Below are 24,985 nucleotides of genomic sequence, written 5' to 3'. Positions count from 1 at the left end.
CACTGCAAAGGGTGTGCAAACCCAGGTCTACACGTCCTCGGCTCCCGAAACGACAGACCCCGGGGGTCAACGATTCGGTTCCCTGGCCCGAAGGCCGGGAAGAGCCGACGAGAGATCCCACTACCTCCCCTGTGGAGGAAGGCAGTCCCTTAGAAGTCACAGGGTAGGATTTCTGGGGGGGGGGGAACAACCTTTTTCTTCTTTGACTGACGAGCCTTGGAAGAAGGGGAAGAGTTAGCAGACGACAGCGATGAAGATGAAAACGATGACACCTTAAGAGACCTCTTCTTCGACTTCTTCTTTGTCATCTTCTTAAGGATGGTGGTCAGGTCCCCCATCCAGGTGGGAGCAGCAGAAGAATCAGGAGCAGCCAGGAGGGCCAGGGTAGCAGGAGCAACCTGGGCAGCATAGACGTCAACAAGAGAGCCAGAGGCAACCAGGGGAGTCAGTGCAACACAGGAGCCAGGGAGGCCAGGAGTCACGACATGAGCAGCCGACTCATGCAGGGCAGGTACAGGAGCCAGGCCGGGCCATGAGCCAGGACCGGAGTGGGGAACGAGCGGAAGTTGGCAACAGCAGGAACCATGAGATAGGGCACGGTTGAATTCACCACACTGGAGGGACCTGGCTGGGATAATGGGGCCAGGAAGCCAGGAGGCAGCAGAACACCATGGTGGGAAGCAGACACGGCTGTTACCTGGGTACCCAGGTGAGAGGCGACAGTCACCGGCATCTTGGCAAAGGCATTCATGGTGATGGTACACGTAGTAGCTGTAGCCACAGCATGGGTCACCACTGGACCGCCAGACAGGTGAGACAGCAGACCCTCCAGAGACCCAGGTGGAGCCAGGTAGAAGCAAGGTCTGGAGCCTGCCCCTCAAGAGAAGCCTCTACCGCCATACCTGAAGACAAAGTCGGGTCAATGAAGGGAGACTCCTCTCACTCCGGGGAAAAAGTTTCCCCCCCCAAAGCGAGGTGAGGCCCCTGAGAGGATGTCCTGATTGTCCACTCCCCCAAGGCTTTCAACACCCGGCAAAGCAAGTGAAGAAGACAAAGGGGAGTCCTCACCCAAAGGAGAGGCAGCAAGAAGGGGAAGCTTGCCAGGAGGGAGAAACGATCCCAAAGGGTCAGCCACCGAGGGAGCCATCGGGGGCATGTAACCCTTGGATGACACAATGGCAGGCTTCCTTTGATGCTGTCTCCTCCCCTCAAACTTCACCCATTACTCTGCAGACCAGGAACAGCCTCAGAACAAGGTGAAGTACGTGAACACACTCGCCCCCTGCAAGAAGAGCAAAGGTTCTGTGGGTCCATGTCAATACTAGAGCGAAAGCTATTACACTTCTTACTGCCCACCCAGGACACACATGCTGGGGGAAGCTGGACTTACGGGGTTTATCAAGGGCTTTCATCATAAAAGTACAAAGCAACAAGAAAAAGATCCCACCGGGAAAAGGCAGCTCAACGGAAGTCCGGGCAGAGAGCGAAGAGAACACGTCTACCCCCAATGACGGTCGAAAGCAAATTGCAATATTTACATCCAGGCAGGCAGGACTCCTGCCTCCCAGACAGTATTTAATTCCCGTTTCCAGCTTCACTGAAGGTAATTCCTAATGTAAAGGACCGACAGTTTGTAAATTGTGTCAGAACAAAAATAATTTAACCAATACACTATATTACATTTGCTGGTTTTTGGATTCATCACTTTTTCTCCCCCTGATTGTATGAAGATAATCTGCAGTGAAGGTATGGGATAGTGACAATAAGCGAAAAATAGGCCACGAGCCATTACCAGGCCATGGTTCCTGGATGCTCATGTTTGTTATGGAACCAGTTAACACAATTTTTTGTTCTCTAATTTTGTTCTCCTATGTCTTTCATTATCCACTTTACAATCTTACATTATTTAATTAATATTTTACTTCACTTTTCACTTATTACTTTTACAATTCAAATATAAGCATCATAACTACATTAATAGTTAACCAATCCAATAAAGCATGCACCCCTGTCCTTATGGAGGTTTTCAAACATCTTTCATCTTCTTTCTCTGATTTACATCCCTGTCATACAAAAGGCCAGCAATAAACTCACCTCACGCACATATCCGAGAGTGTAAACACGATGTTGATCCTCAGTGCTGGGCAGATCTTCGTATCAAGCATTTTCCCAAGAGCAGGAATGATACGCTTCGCTTGTTCCTCATGCTGCAAGCACATTTTACCTAGTGCTACAATAGCAACAGCCTGAAATAAGCAGTGAACAGTTAGTCTGAAGAAAAGAGGCCCTTTTTAATGTCAATTCAATAGAAAGCGCAGCTCTGAAAACTTTGTAATATTGCGCATTCATACTTGCATGATTAAACTAATTTTTTTTTTCAGTTTCCTTTTCCTATAACGAACAAATTTCATCATTAACCAAAGGTAGCATTCTGCAATTACTATATTTACTGGCATATAAGACACATAAAAAAACCCAGAAAATCCACAGCACATCTTATAAGATGAAAGTGAGGTACCTTAGAAGTAGAAGTTGCTTCAAAAGTAAACTGTAGACTTCTTCAGCTGTTACTAATATCCTTTGTTGCCTAACACAACTTAATTATAACAAAACTTACTTTTGCAGGTTATTCCTTCAGCAACTTAAGACTGATACCCTGTATATGTTTATTGTTTATAGTGTTCTTTTACAGCACACTGTACATAGTACCAAAGGTTTTCTGCAGCTTTCCTTTGGCCTCAGTTGCACTGCTTTCAGCCTTGTGCTTGTCATCCCTCCCTTCTAGTCCCTTCTCACTTAGCTGTCTAACTTTCTTAACTTTACCTGGTTCCATCCATCATCAATAAACTTTACAATAAAGTCTGGCTAATAAGCATGCCAGCTACCACAGGGATATATCCTTATGTTGTTCTGAGATCCCTTAGACAGCCACCAAATACATAATTAACATAATTTCTTTCACTTTTCTTATACAATCAGGAATGATGCTTCTAACTCTACATTTTCAAAACCTCAAGTACCACACAATTTTTTTTACAAAGGGCAACCGCTCACCATAAACTCAAGACAAGTGTGTCAATTCTAAAAAATGAAGTAAAAAATATAAAAAATTTAACTTGAAGATAAAAATATAAACATGTTTTGTTACAAAAGGAATATCAAACAACTAACTATAAAAGACAAATCAAACATACAAGCTGATAACTGTATTTTACTGTATGAAACTCTCCTACTTATATCCAATGCCACTTACACCGTATGGCAGAGCACCTAGCTAGATATAAATCAAGTTGAGGTAGTCTGCATGTAAGTAAAAAGTCAACAGAGAATCTTTACCCGAACTCTTGTAGTTGGCTTGTAAGATATAGAAGGTGGCTGTGAACTCTGAGTCTGAGAAGTTGGGATTACGAGAGGCCTCGGCTCTTTCCCAGCTTGTTGAAAAATAATACTCTGAATCAACAAGAACATTCTCTTGTTGACCTTACGAGGACATAACATTGACGCCTCTCCCAAGGTGAAGATACGGCTGTGAAATGACAAAGAATAAATCAAATTGTAAACATACTCAAACTTTGCTTCAATAAATTTTAGAATGCTTCCATTAGCTTTTAAGCTATTGTTTTGTTAGCAATTTTTCTTAATTTTAACATCTTTAATTTTTAAAAATATTTTTAGGTACAGTACTGTAATTCAAAGTACTGGCTACGCATCTACAATGAACAATGTCCAAATCATCAAGAGTTCTGATTCTCTACAAGTCTTGGGCTGCCACAAGTTAAGTAGGATAGGAATACAGACCACTAGCTCAGAGATCAAGATGGCTGGACACATGACATGGAACAAAGCGCAATCCTTTTGGGACAAAGATTAGTGACAGGGCCTAGAGGTCGAGGAGAAAGGGCATAGATGAACACCTGAACTACAATGGAATTATGACAAAGGAACTCACTTGATATCTGACTCAATACTGTAAAGGGAAAACACACAATATTATATGAAGATGATAAAAATTCACTCGCTAATAAATCACTTGGTAAAACATACCGAAATAGTTTCTCTTCTCCTTCAGCATCAAGCCTGGACAGTGACTGATGAAAGAGGACACTTGCCAAATGGTCATCACAAGACTTCAGGATAGGGGCGACCCATTTCTCCAACGCTGCCAGACCTGGGTAAGTATGAAGTTGACAGTAAGTCGCTGATTCATGTTTAAGAACCTATGAGGTCATTCAGCCCTGAAAGGGGGAACTGACAGCAAGAAGCACTGCAAGGCGTAACAGGAGGAAAACCTTGCAGTTGCATTAGAAAAATTTTTTTGAGGGTGGAAAGTCAGATGACAGTAAAAGACTATGAACGGAGATACAGTAAAAGAAACGAGAGAAGTTGTAGCTAGGGGCCGAAGGGACGCTGCAAAGACTCTTAATTAATGCATACAGTGCACCACATGAGGTGCACTGATGGCACCACCCCCCTACCGGGGATTCATATTGAACCCCTTAATAGGAAATCATGCACATACTCAATCTTTAATGCTTTTTTAATGGTTCCAGAAGCCACAAATTAACTCAAGTTTTTAAATATTCAATCTTGGGCTGAACCAGTATTTACTACAACAGAGAGCACTGACTTCATTGAGTATTTGGCTTTACTAGCCAGTGTTCCCAGTCTACAGTTTCTAACAGTACTCAGGCTAAATGCAGACTATACAATTATTCTTACTATAAGAGTATATGTTTATTGGTTACAATAAAGGCAGTTGCCGGCTAACGGAGGGGGCTCTGTTCCCAGCCAAGCGCCGCTAACCAACAATCAATGATAACTGAAAATCGGCAATAATGGCACTGATAAACCACTTAACGGTGCCATTAACCGGTTATGGGTACCAATAATCGGTTATCAGTGCTGATAACCCGTTACTGGTGACCATAACCAGTTAACAGCACCTATAAACCACTTACCGGTGCCGATAAACTGCTTACCGGCGCCAAAAATCCAGTTAACAATGTCGCTAGCCTAGCGCCATAACACCGAGATGTCATTAAACGATGCCGCCCGTAAGCAGGGACTGCCTGTATTCTTAATTTAGAAATGCAATCTGGCCACTTGTGGAGGCTTAACTTAGCATTTGAGAGATGCTTATTATTATTACAGGCTAGATACAGTAAGTCTATATGCTTTAAAGTGTAAACTTGATCATCCTGTCTAGCCGTAGTCTTGCTAGTTTTGAGTTTGTACCTGCAGACTTTGAAGTAAACTGGCAACACTTAAAAAGAATTATTTTCAACTTCAGCCCATATTAGACACTTGTTCATTACAACCCATTAGTCATAAGAAGCCTCCTTTTATGCAGAATGATCCCACTTGCATCAACACGATTCAACTAAACAGAATGCTCCAACTATGTATGGTGGTACAGTACATTCATCCTCATTCCTCTGTGCCAATCTACAGTGAACATCTCATTTCTCAAGTAACTACCGTCCAAAAAAGATAGGTAGCACAAACAAGGCAGAGATTGGTTCAACCAGAAAGGAAGGCGGAGAGTAGCTGCAGGCTTGTGGGCCTTCTCTCTAGATATAGTAAAACAGCAACTGACACAGCAAATAACTCTAGCAACAAAGGAAGCAAAAGGTTGGCTATGTACCATTAGAGATAAGTCACATAAAACTTCCACTGCTCCAATAGCAAGAGCTGTGTGAGGGCTAAAGCCTTATCCTAGGTCTGAAAAGTGCTCTTTACAAAGAATATAACATAGGTTCTTTTTAACATTTCCTACCTTCCTCCTCATTTCCATGCATACTGTACGTGAGCAAGGTTAATGTGTCCATCATCGGGGATATCAGCTGTGCGCCAACATTGAAATGGGTTATGGGACGAAGAAGACGCTCATGAAGAGCCTCCCCTCGGTTGTTGGGGATGTTCTTGATGCTGTTACTCAGAACTTTCAATACCTGTTGAAGGGTGTATGATCCCACCTGCAAAAAATATCACTGGGGATTGTACAGAAAGCCATGAAAAAACTAAATTCTTCTAAGACAACTTCTCATTAGAGAAAAGGTCATTCAATCATGCTAAAATTTAATATTACAAGATTACAAATATCCTAAACTTTCTAATAATATAAAGGTACTCTTTGTCAGACCATGTGTATGACAGTGGTGACAGAAACACTGTGTCATATATAAGGATGCTTTTATATAACTTCTAGATAACACGAGAAAATTAGCACTTCAGAAGTTTACAATAAATATAAGTGGACCAAAACAACTGGAGCTATCACAGCCACGTACAAATCTCAAACCACACAAAACTTCTATCAATTATATCCTTACAGACCTATGTCAACAAATTACTTCCCATCATGAAAAAAACCCATTAATCTCTTGACATACCAGGACATTGCTGCAGTTTTCAGACAGATCCTGTGTAACAATCACAATAACAACTGCATTACTATCAACATTTTGATAGGAAGCAAGTCTGTTTATGGCATAGGTTTGTTTGGTTTGAATTTTATTTGCATCTACATAAAAACAAATGTCTAAGATATTAGGAATGATAAATATTTCTATTAGACGTCAAGCACTAAATACAGCTTCACTTCCAAAGTGTTTAATCACTGTCCAGATCTACCTTGAAAATAAGTTAAAGAAAAACACATCTAGCAATGCAAGATGTCTCTTACCTTTGAACCTTCCTGGCACTGTTCTTCAAAATAATTCACAACAAAAGCAGCATCAGTAACGGTCAAATAGTTGGATAGTGATGCTAAGAGTGTCCACATCTCTTCGTTATGCCCCTTGCCCATATGAGTACGTACTACTTTTACAATCTGGGGCCTGAAATGCAAGAGGACAAGTGTTTACAGTACAATTTTATGTCAAAAGGGGTAAATGATAATGTGGCTGACAAAAGAGAGTGCAATATCTAGTTATGAAAAATATATTAACAAGACAACCAAGCCAAGGATTGGCCCAATAGATTTATTCTCTTAAAATGAATAAAACTGCATTCTCTGAACAATTACAGCTTCGTAAACCTCAGTAACTGGGTACAGTAAAAATGCTGAGGGGTCAGACAAAATCTTTTCAAGGGTTTTGTGTCCAACACTAGTGATTTGCTCTTGATTGCTTTTGACTTACAGCTTCTGAACAAAATATACTTTACTGTTAATATTGTCTTACATTTCCCATAGTTGGAGATTGACGACTACCCTAACTCTGTGGATTTTAAATGTATTATTTTGTTGTCTTTTGTTTGCACATTCCACAACTACTGCAAACTATTACAACTTTTGTTTTAAGTGTTGCAGACTTTTCTCCTTTCTCTGCATTCTTCATTTCCTTTCATGCACACAGGTAGGGATCCAGCATAGCTGACGATTTATAACAGTACAGTATTTGATCTGCTGTTCAGGGGAATTTCTTTGAACAGTAGTTTTCAAGTACTTCTATGGTATTCCTAACACTGCCGAAGAATAAAATTTCTACGATATAAAAATGATATTTTAATGATAAAATAAGGTTTGTTCATACTTACCTGGCAGATATATATATAGCTGTATTCTCCAAGTCCGACAGAATTCACAAAACTTACGACACACGCAGTGGGGAGTCCAGGTGGTTAGTACCCATTCCCGCCGCTGGGAGGCGGATATCAGGAACCATTCCCATTTTCTATTCAGATTTTCATAGTGCCGTTGTCTCCTGAGGGGAGGAGGGTGGGCACTCACGAATATATATCTGCCAGGTAAGTATGAACAAACCTTATTTTATCATTAAAATATCATTTTGTTCATGAAACTTACCTGTCAGATATATATATAGCTGAATCGCACCATTGGAGGTGGGCAGAGACAGCATAGGATTGAGAAACAAAACAATGTAGATGATTACACATCTTGGTTCCTTACCTTTTAGCATAGCTGACTTCGTGATTACTGTCACCCAAGTCTGCGTCTGCTTTACTGGAGTTTCCAACGAGGTAGAGACCTATATGGTTGGAGAGTTCCAGATGATCTGCCAACGGGGACGTGACCACTATGTGACCAGATCATAGCCCTCAAGAAGGAAGCAAAGAGACAAAAATAACCACCTGGCCTACCAAACATCGTGACTAGTTAAAAACTAAGGAAAGGGAAGACTGCCCCCACAGTCTACCCCACAACCATAAAAACACAACCAAAAATTTTTAAAAACTATTCCTAACCATACATTACAGGATAGGATGGGTACTGCCTCCTTCCCCCAAGATCGTACCAGCCGAAACGTAAGGTCCCAATGAACAGCAAGACTCATACACTGTTCTTACGTCCTTTAGGTAATGAGAGGCGAACACAGAATGACTTCTCCAATAGGTGGCATTCATAATATCGTTCAGAGCCATGTTCTTTTGAAAGGCTACTGACGTTGCAACAGCCCGAACCTCATGCGCCTTAACTTTCAAAAGTTGAAGTCACTCTCCTGACAACTTTTATGCGCTTCTTGAATGGTGGGCCTCAAGAAGAAAGCCAGCGCATTCTTTGACATGGGGACGTCAGGTCTTCTCACCGAGCACCATAACCTATCCGCAAGACCTCTTGACTCTTTCGTCTTGTCCAAGTAGAACTTTAGAGCCCGAACAGGGCATAGCAATCTTTCTGGTTCCTGACCCAGAATACCCGCCAAACCTTTCATTTCAAAGGACTTGGGCCAGGGGTGAGACGGGTTCTCATTCTTGGCAAGAAACGACGGTTGAAGAGAGCACACCGCATCGTATCCTTTAAAACCAATTAACTTGGATATTGCATGAATCTCACTGATTCTCTTTGCAGTAGCGAGAGCAACTAAAAATAACGTCTTCTTTGTTCGTCCCTCAAAGAAGCAGCATGAAGGGGATTCAAGGGGCTTTGCATCAGGAACTTAAGAACTACGTCCAAATTCCAAGACGGAACCAAATACTGATGCACCTTAGTCGTCTCGAACGACCTAATGAGGTCATGCAGGTCCGTATTGTTGGCGATATCTATTCCTCTGTGCCGAAAGACCGCCCGACAACATACTCTTATATCCCTTAATAGTGGAGACTGCCAGCTTCGAACTTCCCTAAGAAAAAGAAGGAAGTCTGCAATCTGGCTCACAGTGGTCGAGGAAGAGGAAATCCCTCTGCGTTTACACCACTGTCGAAATACGCCCACTTCGACTGGTAAACCGCGATCGAAGATGTTCTCCTGGCTCTCGCGATCGCTCTTGCCACCTGCTTGAAAAACCTCTCGCTCTCGCCAGCATTTCGATAGTCTGAACGCAGTCAGACCGAGAGCGGAGAGGTTTTGATGGTATCGTTCGAAGTGGGGCTGTCTGAGTAGATCTGGACGAAGAGGCAACACCCTCGGAAAGTCTACCAGTAGCGACATTACCTCCGGGAACCACTCCTTGTAAGGCCAATACGGAGCGATCAGAGTCATCCTTGTGTCTTGCGACGACGCTAACTTCCTGACCACTTCTCCCAGGATCTTGAAGGGAGGGAAAGCGTATAGGTCCAGACGAGACCAGTCCCAAAGAAGGGCGTCTATTGATACTGCTCCTGGATCCAGGACAGGAGAGCAGCAGTAGAGCGGAAGCCTGTTGTTCTTCGATGTTGCAAACAGGTCTACTAAGGGTCGACCCCATAAACCCCACAGTTTTTGACACACCTCCTGGTTCAGAGTCCACTCTGTCGGGAGCAGTTGATGACGACGACTTAGCAGGTCCGCTCTCACGTTCTGAACGCCTGCTACAAACCTCGTCAGGATCGTAACGTTCCTGGAACTCGCCCACAACAGGATCTCTTTCGCAAGGACGAACAGGGAACGAGAATGAGTGCCTCCCTGCTTTTTCAGGTAAGCTAGAGCTGTGGTATTGTCGCGTTTACCTGGACTGTGCGACCGGACACTTGATCTTGAAGAATCGAAGGGCTAGAAGAATCGCCCTAATTCTTTCATATTGATATGCCAGGTCACCTGTTCCCCTCTCCAGGTGCCTGACACTTCTCTCTTCCCCAATGTTGCTCCCCACCCCGACATTGACGGCCGGAGAACAACATTAGGTCGGGTTCGGAAGGCTGAGGGACACGCCTTCTGAAAGCTTCGAGGGATCCAACCACCACCTGAGATGCTCCTTCACCTCGAGGGAAAGTTTGAGAGACAACTCGAGATTTTCCTTGTCTTCCCAGTTGTCTTGCAGGAAGAACTGAAGAGGCCTGAGATGTAGTCTCCTAGGGAAACAAACTTTTCCAGTGAGGAAATGGTCCCCAGCAGACTCATCCACTCCCTCACCGAACATGTTTCTTTCCCTAGGAAGGCTAGGACTTTTCCGTAGCACAGCTGTTGACGTTCCGGGGACGGAAAAGCCCGAAAAGCCACTGAGTCCATCTGAATCCCCAGATACACGATGGACTGTGTTGGGGTCAGGTGTGACTTTTCGAAGTTGACCAGCAGGCGAGTTCTTTCGTCAGGTTCAAAGTTGCTTGTAGATCCTCCAGACACCTCTCCTCGATGACGCTTTCGAATCAGCCAGTCGTCCAAGTAGAGAGCGACACACGCACGCCTGTCAGATGCAGCCACCTTGCTACATTCCTCATGATGACGGTGAAAATCATGGGAGCTGTGGACAGGCCAAAGCAAAGAGCTCTGAATTGATACACCTTTCCCTTCAAGACGAACCTCAGGAACTTCCTTGACTGAGGATGTATCGGTACGTGGAAGTACGCGTCCTGAAGGTCGAGGGATACCATCCAATCCCCTGGTCTTAAGGCTCCTAGAACAGACTGAGCCGTCTCCATCTTGAAAGTTTCTTTCACGACGAAGCGGTTCAGGCTGCTGACATCCAGCACAGGTCTCCAACTTCCCAACTGTTCGGGACCAGGAACAGCCTGTTGTAGAAGCCCGGGGAATCCAGGTCTAAGACCTGTTCTACTGCTCTCTTGACGAGCATTTGCCGCAGCAGGTCGTACAGGATCTCTTGTTTCTCTGGACCGCATTTGACGGAGAGAGGTCCAAGGCGAAAGGCTTAAGGGAGGGGAGAAAGGAAAGGGATCTTGTATCCTTTCTCTAAAACCGAAAGGGACCAACTGTCTGCCCCTCTCACTTTCCAGGCCTCGGCAAACGCAAGAAGCCTGGCACCCACCGGTATCTGGAGGAGAATCACATCACTTCTTGCCCCTACCTCTAGCAAGGGCTTTTCCTCTCGAGAGGTTCTTTCCTCGGGAAGAAGGCTTTGAAGATGATCCGCACGAAGGGCTTCTTCATCTTGGGTGACTGCTGACGGGTTGACGTCGTCGAGGTCACGGAACGGCAGGGCGCCGATGACTGTGCCAACAGGTCCTGTGTGGTCTTCTCTTGCAAGCTTGCAGCGATGTCCTTTACCATCGAAGCCGGGAAAAGATGACTAGAAAGGGAGCAAACAACAGTTCTCCTTTCTGTGCCAAGGAGACGGACTTCGTGGCGAAACCGCAGAAGAGTGACCTCTTCTTGAGCACTCCAGTCGCAAAGTCGCGAGGCCAATTCGTCAGAACCATCTCGGACTGCCTTGTCCATGCAAGACAAGATGCTCGAAAGGTCCGACAAGGAGATCGAGTCCTGACTCCCGCGACTTAAGGTCCAAAGCTCCAAGGCACCAGTCAAGGAAGTTGAAAACTTCTAGCGTCTTGAAAAGGCCCTTCAAAAGATGGTCCATCTCCGTAAGAGTCCAGGGAACCTTGGCCGTCGACAGATGAGACCTCCTACTCGAATCAACGAGAGGCGAAGTCTCCTTAGATGAGGAAGGAAGACGTAAGCCTAAGTCTTCTCCGGTCTCATACCACATCGCCGCTTTACCCGAGAGCCTTGAAGGGGGAAGGGCTAAAGAAGACTTTCCTTGAGCTTTGTGGGAGTCCATCCACAAATGGACTTTCTTGAAGGCCCGCTTAGTGGAAAGCGATTTAGTCATCTTCAGAAATCCGGGGCTTTCCTAGACTTAGTCGAAGTCAGTTGAGAAGGAGGAGAGAGAGGTACTGCCGGCAGAAACTTGTCGGGAAACAATTCCTTCAAAAGCTTGACGAGAATCTGGTAGTCCGGACGACGAGGACTGATCCTTAATCTCTTCTTCAGACTCCGAGTCCTTGAGTCTATCTCCAACATCGGGCGGGAAGTGCAGAGAGAAGTTGGAGAGGAAACACGCCGCAGGGACCTCTGCTTGGAAGAGGAACTGGCGTGCAAAGCAGCAGGAGAACCAGGAACCACCACGAGAGGCGACAGCAACGGCAGGTGGAGCGTCTTGAAGGGAGTCATGAACGTCTATCGGGCGCCACGTCTGGCAGCATGACGAGCTTCTTGAGCGCCCAATCGGCGTCACGTCTGGCAGCATGACGAACGCCAGGATCGTCCCTCAGAGCGCCACGTCTGGCAGCATGACGAACGCCAGGATCGCGTCCCTTAGAGCGCCACGTATGGGAGCCTGACGGCGTCATCAACAAAAAGGTGAACGTGGCGTCTAGAACGAGAAGGGAGAGGAGGACGTCCTGGGGTGACGTCAAGACGGTCCTCCTCAACACCCTCCGGGACGAGTCTAGAGTTCCTTCCACGACGAGCAGGCGAAGCAGACGAAGGTGACGAACGAGGAGCAGGAGAAGGAGAACGCCTAGATCTCTTCACTGGAAGTCTAACATCCTTCCGACGAGTACGGGACCTGGACTCTCTCTGCAATGAATGAGGAGAGTTGCTGCTGCATGGAGGCAATAAGGGTCCTCGTTGGTGGACGCCTCTCTCTGGAGAATTACGTAACCTGGAGGAAGAGGGACGAGGGGACGTCCTAATCCTCTTCTCTTGAGGAGGAGAGCTCTGTCTCTGGAGCGACTTGGGCGCTCAAACACGTCTTCTTCGGATGACGTCCTGTACTTCTTTTGCGGGGGAACGATCCACAAACTCTGGCGAGGAGCACAGAGTAGGAGAGAGAGGACGTGAAGCGTCCTCCTCCCTAAAGCTTCTCTTAAGAGGGCGAGAGTCTACCTGACGGTTCCAACCCCTGCGTGGGGAGGACGTGTCAGAAGACGAGAAGCAGTCCTTCAGGACACGAGCACGAGCTCGCGCCTGGGCAGCCTGGGAAACGTCTTCAGGACCTGCCGGAAGGGGACGCCAGACCGGTGGGGTTCCCGTCACCCTCCTTCGGCTTTCGACATGCTCTCTCCCTGAGTCCTGGGAGTCCAGCAGAGGTCCAGGCCTAGAGGCATGATGGGGCCGGTCTGACGCCCCCTCCACTACACTGGGGGCACTAGTCACTTCACAACACTTTTCTTGGAGAGCTGACACCTTAGATTCTAATGCACGAATCGATTCCATCACGGCGGAAAGCATATTAGTCTCCACTGGCACGATCTCAGGGCTGGAGACAAAACCACAGGGTTAGGTTCTAAAGGTACAGGGAGTTAGGGCCGACATCAACACTTCAAAGAGAAGCACTCCTGGAGGAAGACCTCCTCAGTCGATCACGCTCCAACTTCCTCACATATTTATCATACGCTCTCCATTCATTTTCAGACAAAGAAGCACATTCATCACACCTATCATTCAACATGCATATATGCTTCCTACAGTTAGAACATACAGTGTGAGGGTCAACCGCAGCTTTCGGAAACCTCACCTTACACTCAGACATCACACACACACGGTAACTAGCAGAGCTAGACCCAGACATAATGATAGTCTAATTCAAAACCAAAGAAAAGTCAAAAAAGCGTATGCCGATCTACCGATCCAAAGTCAAAATACCAAAAGACAATCAGATACTTAAGCAAAAAGCAAATCCTATGACGGAGGTGCAGACAACAGGTGTTGACAACACCGGCGACAGAGAAAATCTGAATAGAAAATGGGAATGGTTCCTGATATCCGCCTCCCAGCGGCGGGAATGGGTACTAACCACCTGGACTCCCCACTGCGTGTGTCGTAAGTTTTGTGAATTCTGTCGGACTTCGGAGAATACAGCTATATATATATCTGACAGGTAAGTTTCATGAACAAACATATTTTTACAGCAACTCATCAAAAGCAGTTGCAATGTCCTCAGACATTCCAAAAGGCTTATGGAAGAGTAACAGGAGAGAATTACTTTTATTTTGATGTCATGAAACTAACATTTTCACTTCCACTGCATGGAACTGTTCTGTACATACACAAAATTTGAGCAGAGAGAGAGAGAGAGAGAGAGAGAGAGAGAGAGAGAGAGAGAGAGAGAGAGAGAGAGAGAGAGAGAGAGAGAGAGAGAGAGAGAGATCCCATACACATAAATGAAAACCTTCCACGTTTGTGCCCTCACACACACACACATCTGCTTAGACTGATGCCACACAATGCAGTGATTCAGGCACTTGGTCACAGGAGTATATTTTATGAATATGTATAATTCCATTACTTGAGCAATAGGTACAAAAATGACATTTTTATAATAAAATAACATTTTATATATACTTACCAAGTAATTACATAGCTATTCGTTCACTTACACAGCCGCTTGAATTCAAAATTTCATGGGTAACACTTCACATGTCTGTGTAGGTGACCAATTCTGCCCACTAACAGGAATATTAGGAATACTTCAGCAGATAACTTCAATCTGTTCATGCCTTATGTCCATCAGCGGGGAGGAGGGTGGGCTCCGATCACGTAATTACTTGTTAAGTATATATAAAACTTTATCTTATTATAAAAATGTCATTTTTATATAAGTAACTTACCAAGTAATTACTGTATAGCTGATTCCCACACTGATAAGAGGTTTGATACGTGGACATATTCTACTTCAAAAACATTATGTAATGAATTTGAAAATAGAAAAAACTGCTAGCATTGAAAACCAACTTGTCGTTACTTATCACCTACAAGAGCTACTAGGATACTGCCTCCGGTAGGTGTTCATCTTAACTTGTAGTGGGGTGGCGGTATAACCATGGGTCACCTCCTACTTAGTGGGAACTTTGCAGCGAAGTACTCCTATGGCTAGCAAAGCATGATAGGTGTTCGTCCTTGCCCTGGGTGTAGCACCAAAATAAAAACAACCAGACAACATTGTCACCTACACTAGGATAAAACCACAACCCATCCACTGAGAGTGGTGGGTGCTTCAGGTGCTTACAAGGTGAAGAGACGGTAGGAAAAAACAATCCTATGCTTCCTTCCGTGATACCATACCAGTCACTAGAAATGGTCTCAAGGCACTGAAAGATTCTACACTGTTTAACTTCCATTAAAAATAGTGAGAAACGAAGAACGTTTACATTCCCAGCAGTTCGAAGGCAGAATGGACATACAAGGCATAAAATGTATGCAAAATAAAGGGGTAAAGGCTACTATGGCATCCTTAGCTTTACTTGGAAGAAGGAAAACTGCTCTCCTGATTCTGAGTGTGTCCCAAGTTAGAAGTCCATGAGGGCAATACGTTCTAGTCAGTGAATGAAACGGATCTTGCCATATCACCATATGCAGAGGATGGTCCTTTGAAATACTCCAAAAGACAGAGACCTCCCTATTCTCCCACAGAGCTGGAGAAGGCTTGAATGCTTGGAGAATGACCTGGTGTCAGGCTGTAGCTGGCGCCAGTTGAGCTAAGAGCTCGGGACTGGCAGTCACTTGTGAAAGCTAGCGAGCACCGGTGGTAGCTAGCGGGCACCCGTGGGAGCTAGCAGGTGTCCGTGGGAGCTAGCGGGTGCTCGTGGGAGCTACAGGGCGCTCGGAGCAAGCGCTGGCACCAGGCTGGGCACCAGACAGCGGCTGACATCAGACTATAGCTGTGACAGGCGAGCTAGACGATCGGGATCACTTGATAAGAAAGTGAGGTGCGGAGGACAACTATACTTCCAGTAGGGCTATGTGGAATGGAAGCAGAGACGTGGAGGATGAATATAATTCCAGTAAGACTAAGATGAATAGAAGTAAAGGACAAATGAGCCTGACAGCTAAGGAGGAGGAGGTTGCTCTGATGTCCTTGACTCACTTAAAAGGCAAAATGTTTACTTAAGCATTCAAAAATAAGCCCTTTCAGGATATGATCTTAGTCCAATTGTTCCTATAAAAACCCGAAAGCCGTAGCTGGACAGATGGTTCTCGCTTCTTCTGAGTCAACGATGTCAGTTAACTCCCTAAAGGAGAAGGAACGGAACTAGAGTTTGAATAGATCCTCGTTATGGCTAAAAATCCCTGGGTAAACAAGGAAAAAAGCGTCTCCCTGTGAAAATACCTTCTCTAAATGATGACTTGGATCTCACTAGTGCGTCCTAGTAGAAGTCCGAGGTCCCTCAGAAGGGTGTCTTCCATGTAAGGTTACCAAGAAGAAGAATGCAGGGGATCAAGCAAGAAACTTGTCGGTTATTCAGAATACATCCAGGCTCCAGAAGACTGAATTCCTTCCTCGCTTGTGCGTATCAAAGACCAGATAAGGTCGTCAAAAGCTAGGCCCCGAAAACATAGACCAATACCCTTTACTGATGGAGTACAAAAGATGTAGATCTTCTCAGGTACAGAAGGGGTATTCAAAAATGGGCCATAGATGTCTCCAAGAAGAGGGTTAGAGACTGCAACCCCAGCTTCAAAAAAGGCCCACTTAGCCTGGTAGGCAGGGCTAGAAGAATGACATCTGCAACCACACTAGTTTAAGCAATAAGTCTGGCAGAAAAACCTTGTACCGGTGCTTTCTGAAGCTTCAAAGGTTCCTTGAGGTGGTAAATAGGATCATACACGGTCTGCTCCATAGACTCGACAGTTCCCGCCAGACCAGGGGACGCAAGGAAGTACCTGCTCTCAGTTTGTCTCCAAGAACTTTAGACATCTTGAATGAAAACGAATCCAATCTGTTAACAATAGAGGTTCTCTTGCTTGGAGAGAAAATGAGAGAGAAAACTAGCCCTTCTTCTCTACGTATATGCTAAGAATATAATCTCGTCTACAGAGAACTACCGCAGTCCAGGTGTAAACTCAGGTCAAGAAGCACTGAAGCTCCCAAGAGAAATGCTTACAGCTCTCTAACATATGTGAGAAGGATCAATCATCCAGGGAGCACGACCCGGCAAGTTTCCGGTTCACCTGTGGGTTCCTTGACCAAGATCCAAGGTGTAAAGTAGGAGACTAGGTCTGGGCTTTAAGGAAGAAGGGAGTCCCCTACTTCATTATGTATGTATAGCCACCATTGCAGGTCTGACTCATATGAAGTTTGTCTAACTTGACTAACATCTCGGTGGACGACAGTCCCCAGTCAAGTAGATTCAATTATAGTTTGGGCGTATCAATTTTTACAAAGAAACTTTTCTGCACGAGCCCCACTTTTCCCTCCATAGCATAAGTCACGTACCAGGTAGCGCTAAAGGAAGCCCCGTAAGCGCGAGAGGGTTAAGGCAATAATATAACGACATCTTGCGAACAGTCTACGCTCTGTAAACCCCACTGATGTAAAACTGGACGAAAGGAATGGCGTAAGATGCAAGAATTACTTTTAGGGCAAAACTACATCAGCTGCTTGCAAGCAACCTAAGCAAAAAAAGTTTTGCCTGGATTAGCCTAAAAGAATGATGAAATATTCAAGAATTACTTTTAAAAGTAATTATATCAGCGGCCTGCGAGTACCTATGCCCAGAAAACACCATTCACAAATTAATTTTAAGGCAAAATTATACCAAAGGCTTGCAAGTAATCTAGACAAAATAAACAAAACATGAAAACGTTTCAGCCTAAAGGAATGGTGTAACGCATACGAGGATTACTTCTAGGGCAGAGTTATTATCTGCAGCTCGCAAGCCTAGATGTAAACAAAAGACTTTTAGACAAAATTCTGTCGATGACTCAACTTAATAATAACAAAACAAGGAAAAAACTCATAATGAGATTTCATGAAAGGTCACAAATACGAGTTCCAGTGGATGTGTACACCGCCGAAATCCAGATACAGGTATTATATCTGGAAAATAATGAATACAGCTGCCGCCATACTCGGTGTTCAACTGGGCACGGCAGGAACAGATCGAAGTTATCTGCTAAAGTCATTCCCAATATTCCTGCTACTGGGCGGAACTGGTCACCTACACAGACGTGTGAGGTGTTACCCGCATGATTTTGAACTCAGGCTGCCGTGTAAGTGAACTAATAGCTATGTAATTATTAGGTAAGTTCCTTATATAAAAATTTCTGCACGCTAGTTTTCTCCACCAAGAAGCAATACATAAACAGCAGTGCCAAGCACATTAATAAACCTATTAGTAGCACTGTAGCCTCTCTTAAACTTAAGAGTACTGGTTTTAATGAGAGAGGTGAGAAAGGGGTAAACTGGAATCGGAACATAAAATTAGGCCAAAGGCCAAGTGCTGAGACCTATGAGGTCAATCAGTGTTGAAAGGAAAATAGAAAGTACAGGAGGTTTTAAAGGTGCAACAGGAGAAAAACCTTGCAGCTGCACTATGAAACAACTGTTAGGAGAGGGTGGAACGTAAGGTGGAAGAAAGAATATGAAAGGAGGTACAGTAAAAGACATGAAAGGGGGTTGCAAATAAGGGTCGAAGGGATACTGCAAAGAACCTCAAGTAATACCTACAATGCACCGCATGATGCACTGATGGCACTAGCCCCCTACAGGGCAGATCCAGCTATTGCTTCATTCTACTGACCAATTTTCTGCATCTTTTAACAAACTCGTCATCTACAGAAGGGATGCTGATCTAGGAATGAAACTGATTTACAAATGAAAAAAGAAATATGAATTAAGCATTGAGTCAACAGTATCATAATAGCAAATGACGCAAGCTCTGTGCATCAAGGTGGACTAAGGGGTTACACCACTGACTCTCATGTATCTGTAAAACACTACAACATACAAACTAACTCGTAATGCAGGTTTTACGTGCACAGCATAAAAATGCAAAAAAATTACCACAATCTCATTTACATTCGATGATGTTCTTTTTTTGTAATTAGATGTTATTCACAGAAGCATTTGGAAAATAATTACTGATCAACTAAAGTTCATCCAACAAATGCCATTTCTATACAGTATTCTGTTTATTTCATGAAGCCAATGCCAAATAAAAGGTGTGATTTGACTGATTTGGCCATTACAGTAATACCTCGATCTTGCACAATTCGAGTTTTGCGAATTCACAGACATGCAAACTTATCATTGGAACATAACTAATTTGTCATACACGATTTTTCACAGACACGCAACATTTGCAAATCCTCGAGAGAGGAGAGAGAGAGAGAGAGAGATAAGGGTTCCTTAAGAGAGTGAAATTATTTATCAATTATTATGGAGAAACAGAACACGAGAACAACACAAGAGAGAGAGAGAGAGAGAGTCCTTACTTGAAATATCAAGTTAAATCATTTATGAATTACTACGGAGACAGAGAGAATAAGATATGAGAGAGAGAGAGAGAGAGAGATGGAGAGAGAGAGAGAGAGAGAGAGAGAGAGAGAGAGAGAGAGAGAGAGAGAGAGAGAGAGAGAGAGAGAGAGAGAGGTTATTATGTTAGTTACCAGAAGAAAAAGACAGGGGAGAGAGAGAGAGAGAGAGAGAGAGAGAGAGAGAGAGAGAGAGAGAGTCCCAGAAATCCTTTGACACACTGGGCAACAATTGACATATTTGACAGCTTTGCCCTCGCCCCTCTCTTCAAAGGTTTCAAGAAAGATCGGAAAAGGATATTTGTTTGTTTAAAATATTACATAATTTACTATAGAAATGTATAAATTTTGTAATTACAGTTATATTATTATTTTTTTTGGGGGGGGTCTATCAGTGATCCTATTTGACTGGGTGGTTTTTATAGTGTGGGGTTCCAGGTTGCATCCTGCCTCCTTAGGAGTCCATCACTTTTCTCACCATGTGCGCTGTTTCTAGTAGCACACTTTTCTGCATGAGTCCTGGAGCTACTTCGGCATCTAGTTTTTCCAAATTCCTTTTCATGGATCTTGGGATCGTGCCTAGTGTTCCTATGATTATGGGTACAATTTCCACTGGCATATTCCATATCTTCTTATTTCGATTTTCAGGTCTTGATGCTTATCAATTTTTTCTCTTTCTTTCTCATCTACTCTGGTGTCCCATGGTATTGTAACATCAATGAGTGATACTTTCTCCTCAAGTTCAGTTGGAAGGATAAAACAGCAACATGCAGGAGCAAGGTTTCAGAAGTCAGAATGCATTGGAAAAAGGAAGGTGGAGAAAGTTGATATCAACCAGCAACCTCATAGAAATGGGCAAAGCTGAAGACAAAGAACATGACCTTCACTAACCTTTTGTATTCAGATTTAGACCAGATCATAACAGCCTTATTGAAGAATTTGTGGAAGCTCAGTTTTGTAACAGTAGCTACAATAACCCACGGAAGCTTCTGGTCAAGAGTTTCCTCCTGCCGCTCGCTGTACGGAACCAGTCTTCTGAACACCAGCTGATCGAGGAGCTGAAACAAACAAAAACAAATAAAAGCTCCCATTCATTACAGAAATGAGTTTTTTGGAAGGGTCATACATTCAAAGTCTTACCTTTACAGTACCTATTTCTAAGAAGAGATCTTCAACACTTGCGAAGCTATAGTGCAGTACAGTACTTGTAAATTAGAATTTCTTGATTGCTACAGCAATTAGATAAATTGATTATGTTGAAAATTCTAACAAAAACTTCTTTCAGAGACTTGTCATCTGGTGCTAGTTGAAATTAGGTACGTCGCACAAAATCTAAAAGGGATCATTTAGAACTTTGGTCAATAACTAAGTTAAGGTACATGTTAAACAAAAGTTTGTATTCATGAACTAGCACAGTTTGATAGACTGAGTACTGTATATACATACGAGTCCAAGACAATATTTTTATGCACTAACATAACAATGATTTTTGTAAAATCCCTTAAATTAGTTTAACTGGTATGCATCTACAAACCAAGTTATTGACTACATTATGACGAACAATTTTCCCTACTCCACAATAACATGAGTATGCATACACAATTAAAAATCCACAATAATTTATGGTGCATGTAGATATGAATTGGCATCATATACACAAAAATATGTACTGTTTTTGGTATAAAGAAGCTTCTGCTATTCTGATACTCTGACCTCTTTAGGGTCAAGAGGTCATCTGGCAAGATGCCCTGTACAAAGCTAATATATTTGCACAAAGGACTAATATATGTTCTGCTTACCAACACTTACAAACTTTCATTAAAATTTGTTAAAAGGAATTCATAACTTCTTGCTCTTTTTAACTTTTCATTTATTCTTAATTAGAGAACATACCAAAGAAAGTTGACGAAAACTGGAAGTTACAAACTGTGTGTGACAAACATGACATTTTTATAATAAAATAAGGTTTTATATATACTTACCAAATAATTACATTGCTATTAGTTCCTACTTTTTGCAGCAGCTTACGTCTTTTTAAAATTTCGCAGTAGTGCTCATATTGTTTTGGTGTAGGTAACAGACCCCGTCCACTTTCAGGGAAGAATAGGTACAGCTGGCTCAGTAATTCAATTTATTCATGCATAATGTCCATTAGAGGGGAGGTGGGGGGCTCTGATCGTGTAATAACTTGAGAAGTGTATATAAAACCTTATCTTATTACAAAAATGTCATTTTTATATAAGTAACTTACCAAATAATTACATTGCTGAATCCCACAGAGAAAGGAGGTGGGATACATGGACACTAACTACTCAAAAACACTCGGTAATGGAGGTGAATTTGAAATAGATAGGTAGCCAGCATTGGTCAATGCTTGTTGTAACGTTACCTGTTGAGAGAGCTATGGCAGGCAGGTGTTGCCTCTGGTTGGTGCTCATCATCAATCTGTAGTGGCGTAGCAGTACAACTGAGATTCACCTCTACTTATAGTGGGTGCTTTGCCACCAAGGAGTACTCCAATGGTTGCCAAAGCGTTATACAAAAGGGTATGCCGTTGCCCTGGGCGCAGTACAAGAAAAATTTGACCAAATATATTGTTACCTACACCTTACGTAAAACACCAAACCCATCGATTAGAAGACTGGTGGGTACTCCGGGTACGTAGTATCCCCCCTCTTCACATAACTCCATCACCTAAATTCAAGGCGATGAGATAGAGAAGTAGGAGACATGCTCCTAACCTTCTTCTCCCAGAACCAAGCCAGCCATGGATAACAATCCTAATGTACTGCAATTTTCATAAGTGGTTTCTACATCATGCAAATAATAAGAGGCAAACACAAATCTGCACGTCCAGTATGTACATGGAAGAATAGCCAACAGTGACAGATTGCATTTAAAAGCCAGTGAAGTGGCGACTGCCCAGACTTTGTTGGCTTTAACTTCCAATAAAGGTAGGGCCTCTTTCTGAATTTCCCTGTGGGGTTCAGAGATCACTTCTTTTAGGAAGAAGGATAACACGTTCTTGGACGTAGAATGAGATAGGTTCTTTATGGAACACCAGAGGTTACAAGGGAGTCTTCTGATGCTCTTAGTCCTCTCCAGGTAACATTTTAAGGCTCTGACCAGACAGAGAATTCTCTCCTGGTTCATAGGTCCAAGGATACTCGTAAGGTTCTTGATAGAGAACCATCGGAGGCCTGGATTGGCTGGGGTTTCATTCTTTGCACAAAACCCAAGGGTAAACAAGCAGACCGCATCACCATGCGAAAAGCCAACCTGCTTGTCCAAGGCCTGTAATCCACTAACGCTTTTGGCTTTCGCCAGAGCAACCATGAGTCTTCCTCATTAAGTCTCACAAAGAAGAAGTGTGCAGAGGCTCGAAGGGAGGTCCTGAGAGCCAATGAAGTGCGACGTACAAGTTCCAAGGAACAGAAAAAGGTCTGTGTTCCTTTGAAGTGTTGAAAGATTTAACAAAGTCACTAAGATTCTGACTTGTTGCAAGATCCAAGCCTCTGTGCCCAAAGACAGGATTGAGCATGGACCTAAAGCCTTTAATAGCTGAAGTCGCTTGTCCCCGGGAAGACTTCAGCAAGATTGGAAAATCAACTATTAGGGTTAAAGTGATCTCAGAAGGTGGGATACCGTGTCTTCGACACCAGTTCCGTAGACATTGGATAAGAAATGTTGCCTGCAGTTGGCAATAGCCTTCGCAGCCGTTTTTTGAAAATCCTTTCGCTCTGACAAATTTCCTGACAGTCTGAAGCCTGTCAGAGTGGGAGTGGATAAACCCTGATGATAGTGGAGGAAATGGGGTTGTTTGAGAAGACTTCGGCAAGCGTCACCGATGAGTTGCTGTGAGACTGAAACTTGTCAATGATTTCCCTTACCAAACTAAATAGAGGAAAGGCATACATGTCCAGGTTGGACCAGTTCTGGAGCACTGCGTCTGTTTCCCCAGCCAGAGGGTCAGGGACTGGCACGCAATACAGGGGAAGACAGTGATTCTTAGATGTCACTTACAACTCGTAGGCAAGAACACTCATCTTGCCCTGAAACCGTTGACGATCCAAGTACGGTCATTCTGGGCCCAAAAGAGAAAATCTCTGGCCGCTTTGCAAAGAGAGAAAAAATGCTTGCCTCCCTGGTTCCCTATGCAGGCTAGCGCTGTCATGCTGTCCGAGTGGACTGCAATTGTTCTGTCGTACATCACTGAATCAAAATGCTGAAGTGCCAGGTGTATGGCTTTCAGTTCTTTTGCATTGATGTGGAGCAATCATTCTTCTTGAGACCATGTCCCTGTAACTTCCAAGTCCTGTAGATGAGCTCCCCATCCCAGATCTGAAGCGTCTGAGAATAAAGTTAGGCTTGGGTTCTGAGGATTTAACAACATCCTGACCAAGAATCTCTCGTCTCCCAGCCATCCCCAAAGGTTGTCCTTGATTTCGGGACTAATGGGGAAGAAAAATGAGTCTGGAAATGCCTTCCTATGCCAGCTGGCCTTTGGGAAGAACTGCAGGGGTCTCGACTCTTCTCTGTAACGGAAAAGCCCAAAAACTCTGAGAGTCAATCGTCATCCCTGAGTAGATGATCAACTGAGTCGTGATTAGTTGTAACTTGGAAAAGTTGATCAGGATGCCCAGATCCTGGGCCTTCTGCAAGTCCTCCGTGCAACGAGCTCTTGACAGGGAGCATAGGAGCCAGTCGTCGAGATACAGGCATATAATGATGACATTCAGATGTCACCACTTCGCTAACGGGGTGAGAATCATGGTGAAGACCTGTGTGGCCATTGAAAGACCAAAACAGAGGGTTTGAAATTGGTAGATCCTGCCCTGGAACACAAACCTAAGTACAATCGTACCCCGAACTTACGCAAGGTAAGGTTCCAGACCCCCTCGCGCAAAGTGAATTTCCGTGTAAGTTTGGCACGGTCTCTAAAAATTTAAACACTAAATTTAACATTTAAACACTAAATATGACCCTAATCATGCTCCCAAACTATTAAACTAACTTTTAAATGAAATTAAAGTTACTGTAATTTCATTTAAGTTACCTTAATACATTACCCTTAAAAAAAGAAATAAATGGTTGACGTAAAAATATAGAAGAGTGTGAAGATTAGTATCCTATTTCTCTCTCCCCAACTCCACCGATCTATTTTTAGAAGTCTTCTCAACCTCGTTTTTAAAAACTTCTTTATTCTGTCTCTTTTTCTTTGTTCTCAAATGCTCTATGTCTCTATGTTTTAGAACAGCGCCTTTACAGTTTGTAGAGGGTACAGGTAAAATTAGATCAATTTAAAATTATCTACTGTACAGTTAAAGACATACAGAGAAACAGTAATACATAGGTTGCGCTAACTACAAACAAGAGAGAGAGAGAGAGAGAGAGAGAGATAACAGTTTCCTTACTTGAGTGAATTTTTTTATGAATTATTACGGACACACAGAGAGAGAGAGAGAGAGAGAGAGAGAGAGAGAGAGAGAGAGAGAGAGAGAGAGAGAGAGAGAGAGAGAGAGAGAGAGAAAATTATGTAAGACACCTTTGACCCACTAATCAGCAACACTCCTCTTCTTGTCATGGTAAGTTGACATGTATAACAGCTTGGCCTTT

General features: G+C 43.7%; 1 protein-coding gene across 1 annotated transcript in view; it reads right to left on the bottom strand.

Moving 5' to 3' along the window:
• Positions 1–24,985, bottom strand: part of LOC136829895 (condensin-2 complex subunit D3-L-like) — a 66,850-nt gene that overhangs the window by 17,327 nt on the left and 24,538 nt on the right. The window contains exons 3-8 of the mRNA XM_067089015.1: positions 20,261–20,427; positions 6,686–6,839; positions 5,777–5,975; positions 4,045–4,168; positions 3,337–3,526; positions 2,095–2,246 (exon numbers count right to left, since the gene is read on the bottom strand). Of these exons, the coding sequence (XP_066945116.1) occupies positions 2,095–2,246; positions 3,337–3,526; positions 4,045–4,168; positions 5,777–5,975; positions 6,686–6,839; positions 20,261–20,427 (986 nt within the window). The remainder of the gene's footprint in view (positions 1–2,094; positions 2,247–3,336; positions 3,527–4,044; positions 4,169–5,776; positions 5,976–6,685; positions 6,840–20,260; positions 20,428–24,985) is intronic.

The sequence above is a fragment of the Macrobrachium rosenbergii genome, chromosome 45 (assembly GCF_040412425.1).
Source record: "Macrobrachium rosenbergii isolate ZJJX-2024 chromosome 45, ASM4041242v1, whole genome shotgun sequence".
Classification (NCBI taxonomy): Eukaryota; Metazoa; Arthropoda; class Malacostraca; order Decapoda; family Palaemonidae; genus Macrobrachium; species Macrobrachium rosenbergii.
This window is presented reverse-complemented; position numbering and strand designations above follow the sequence as displayed.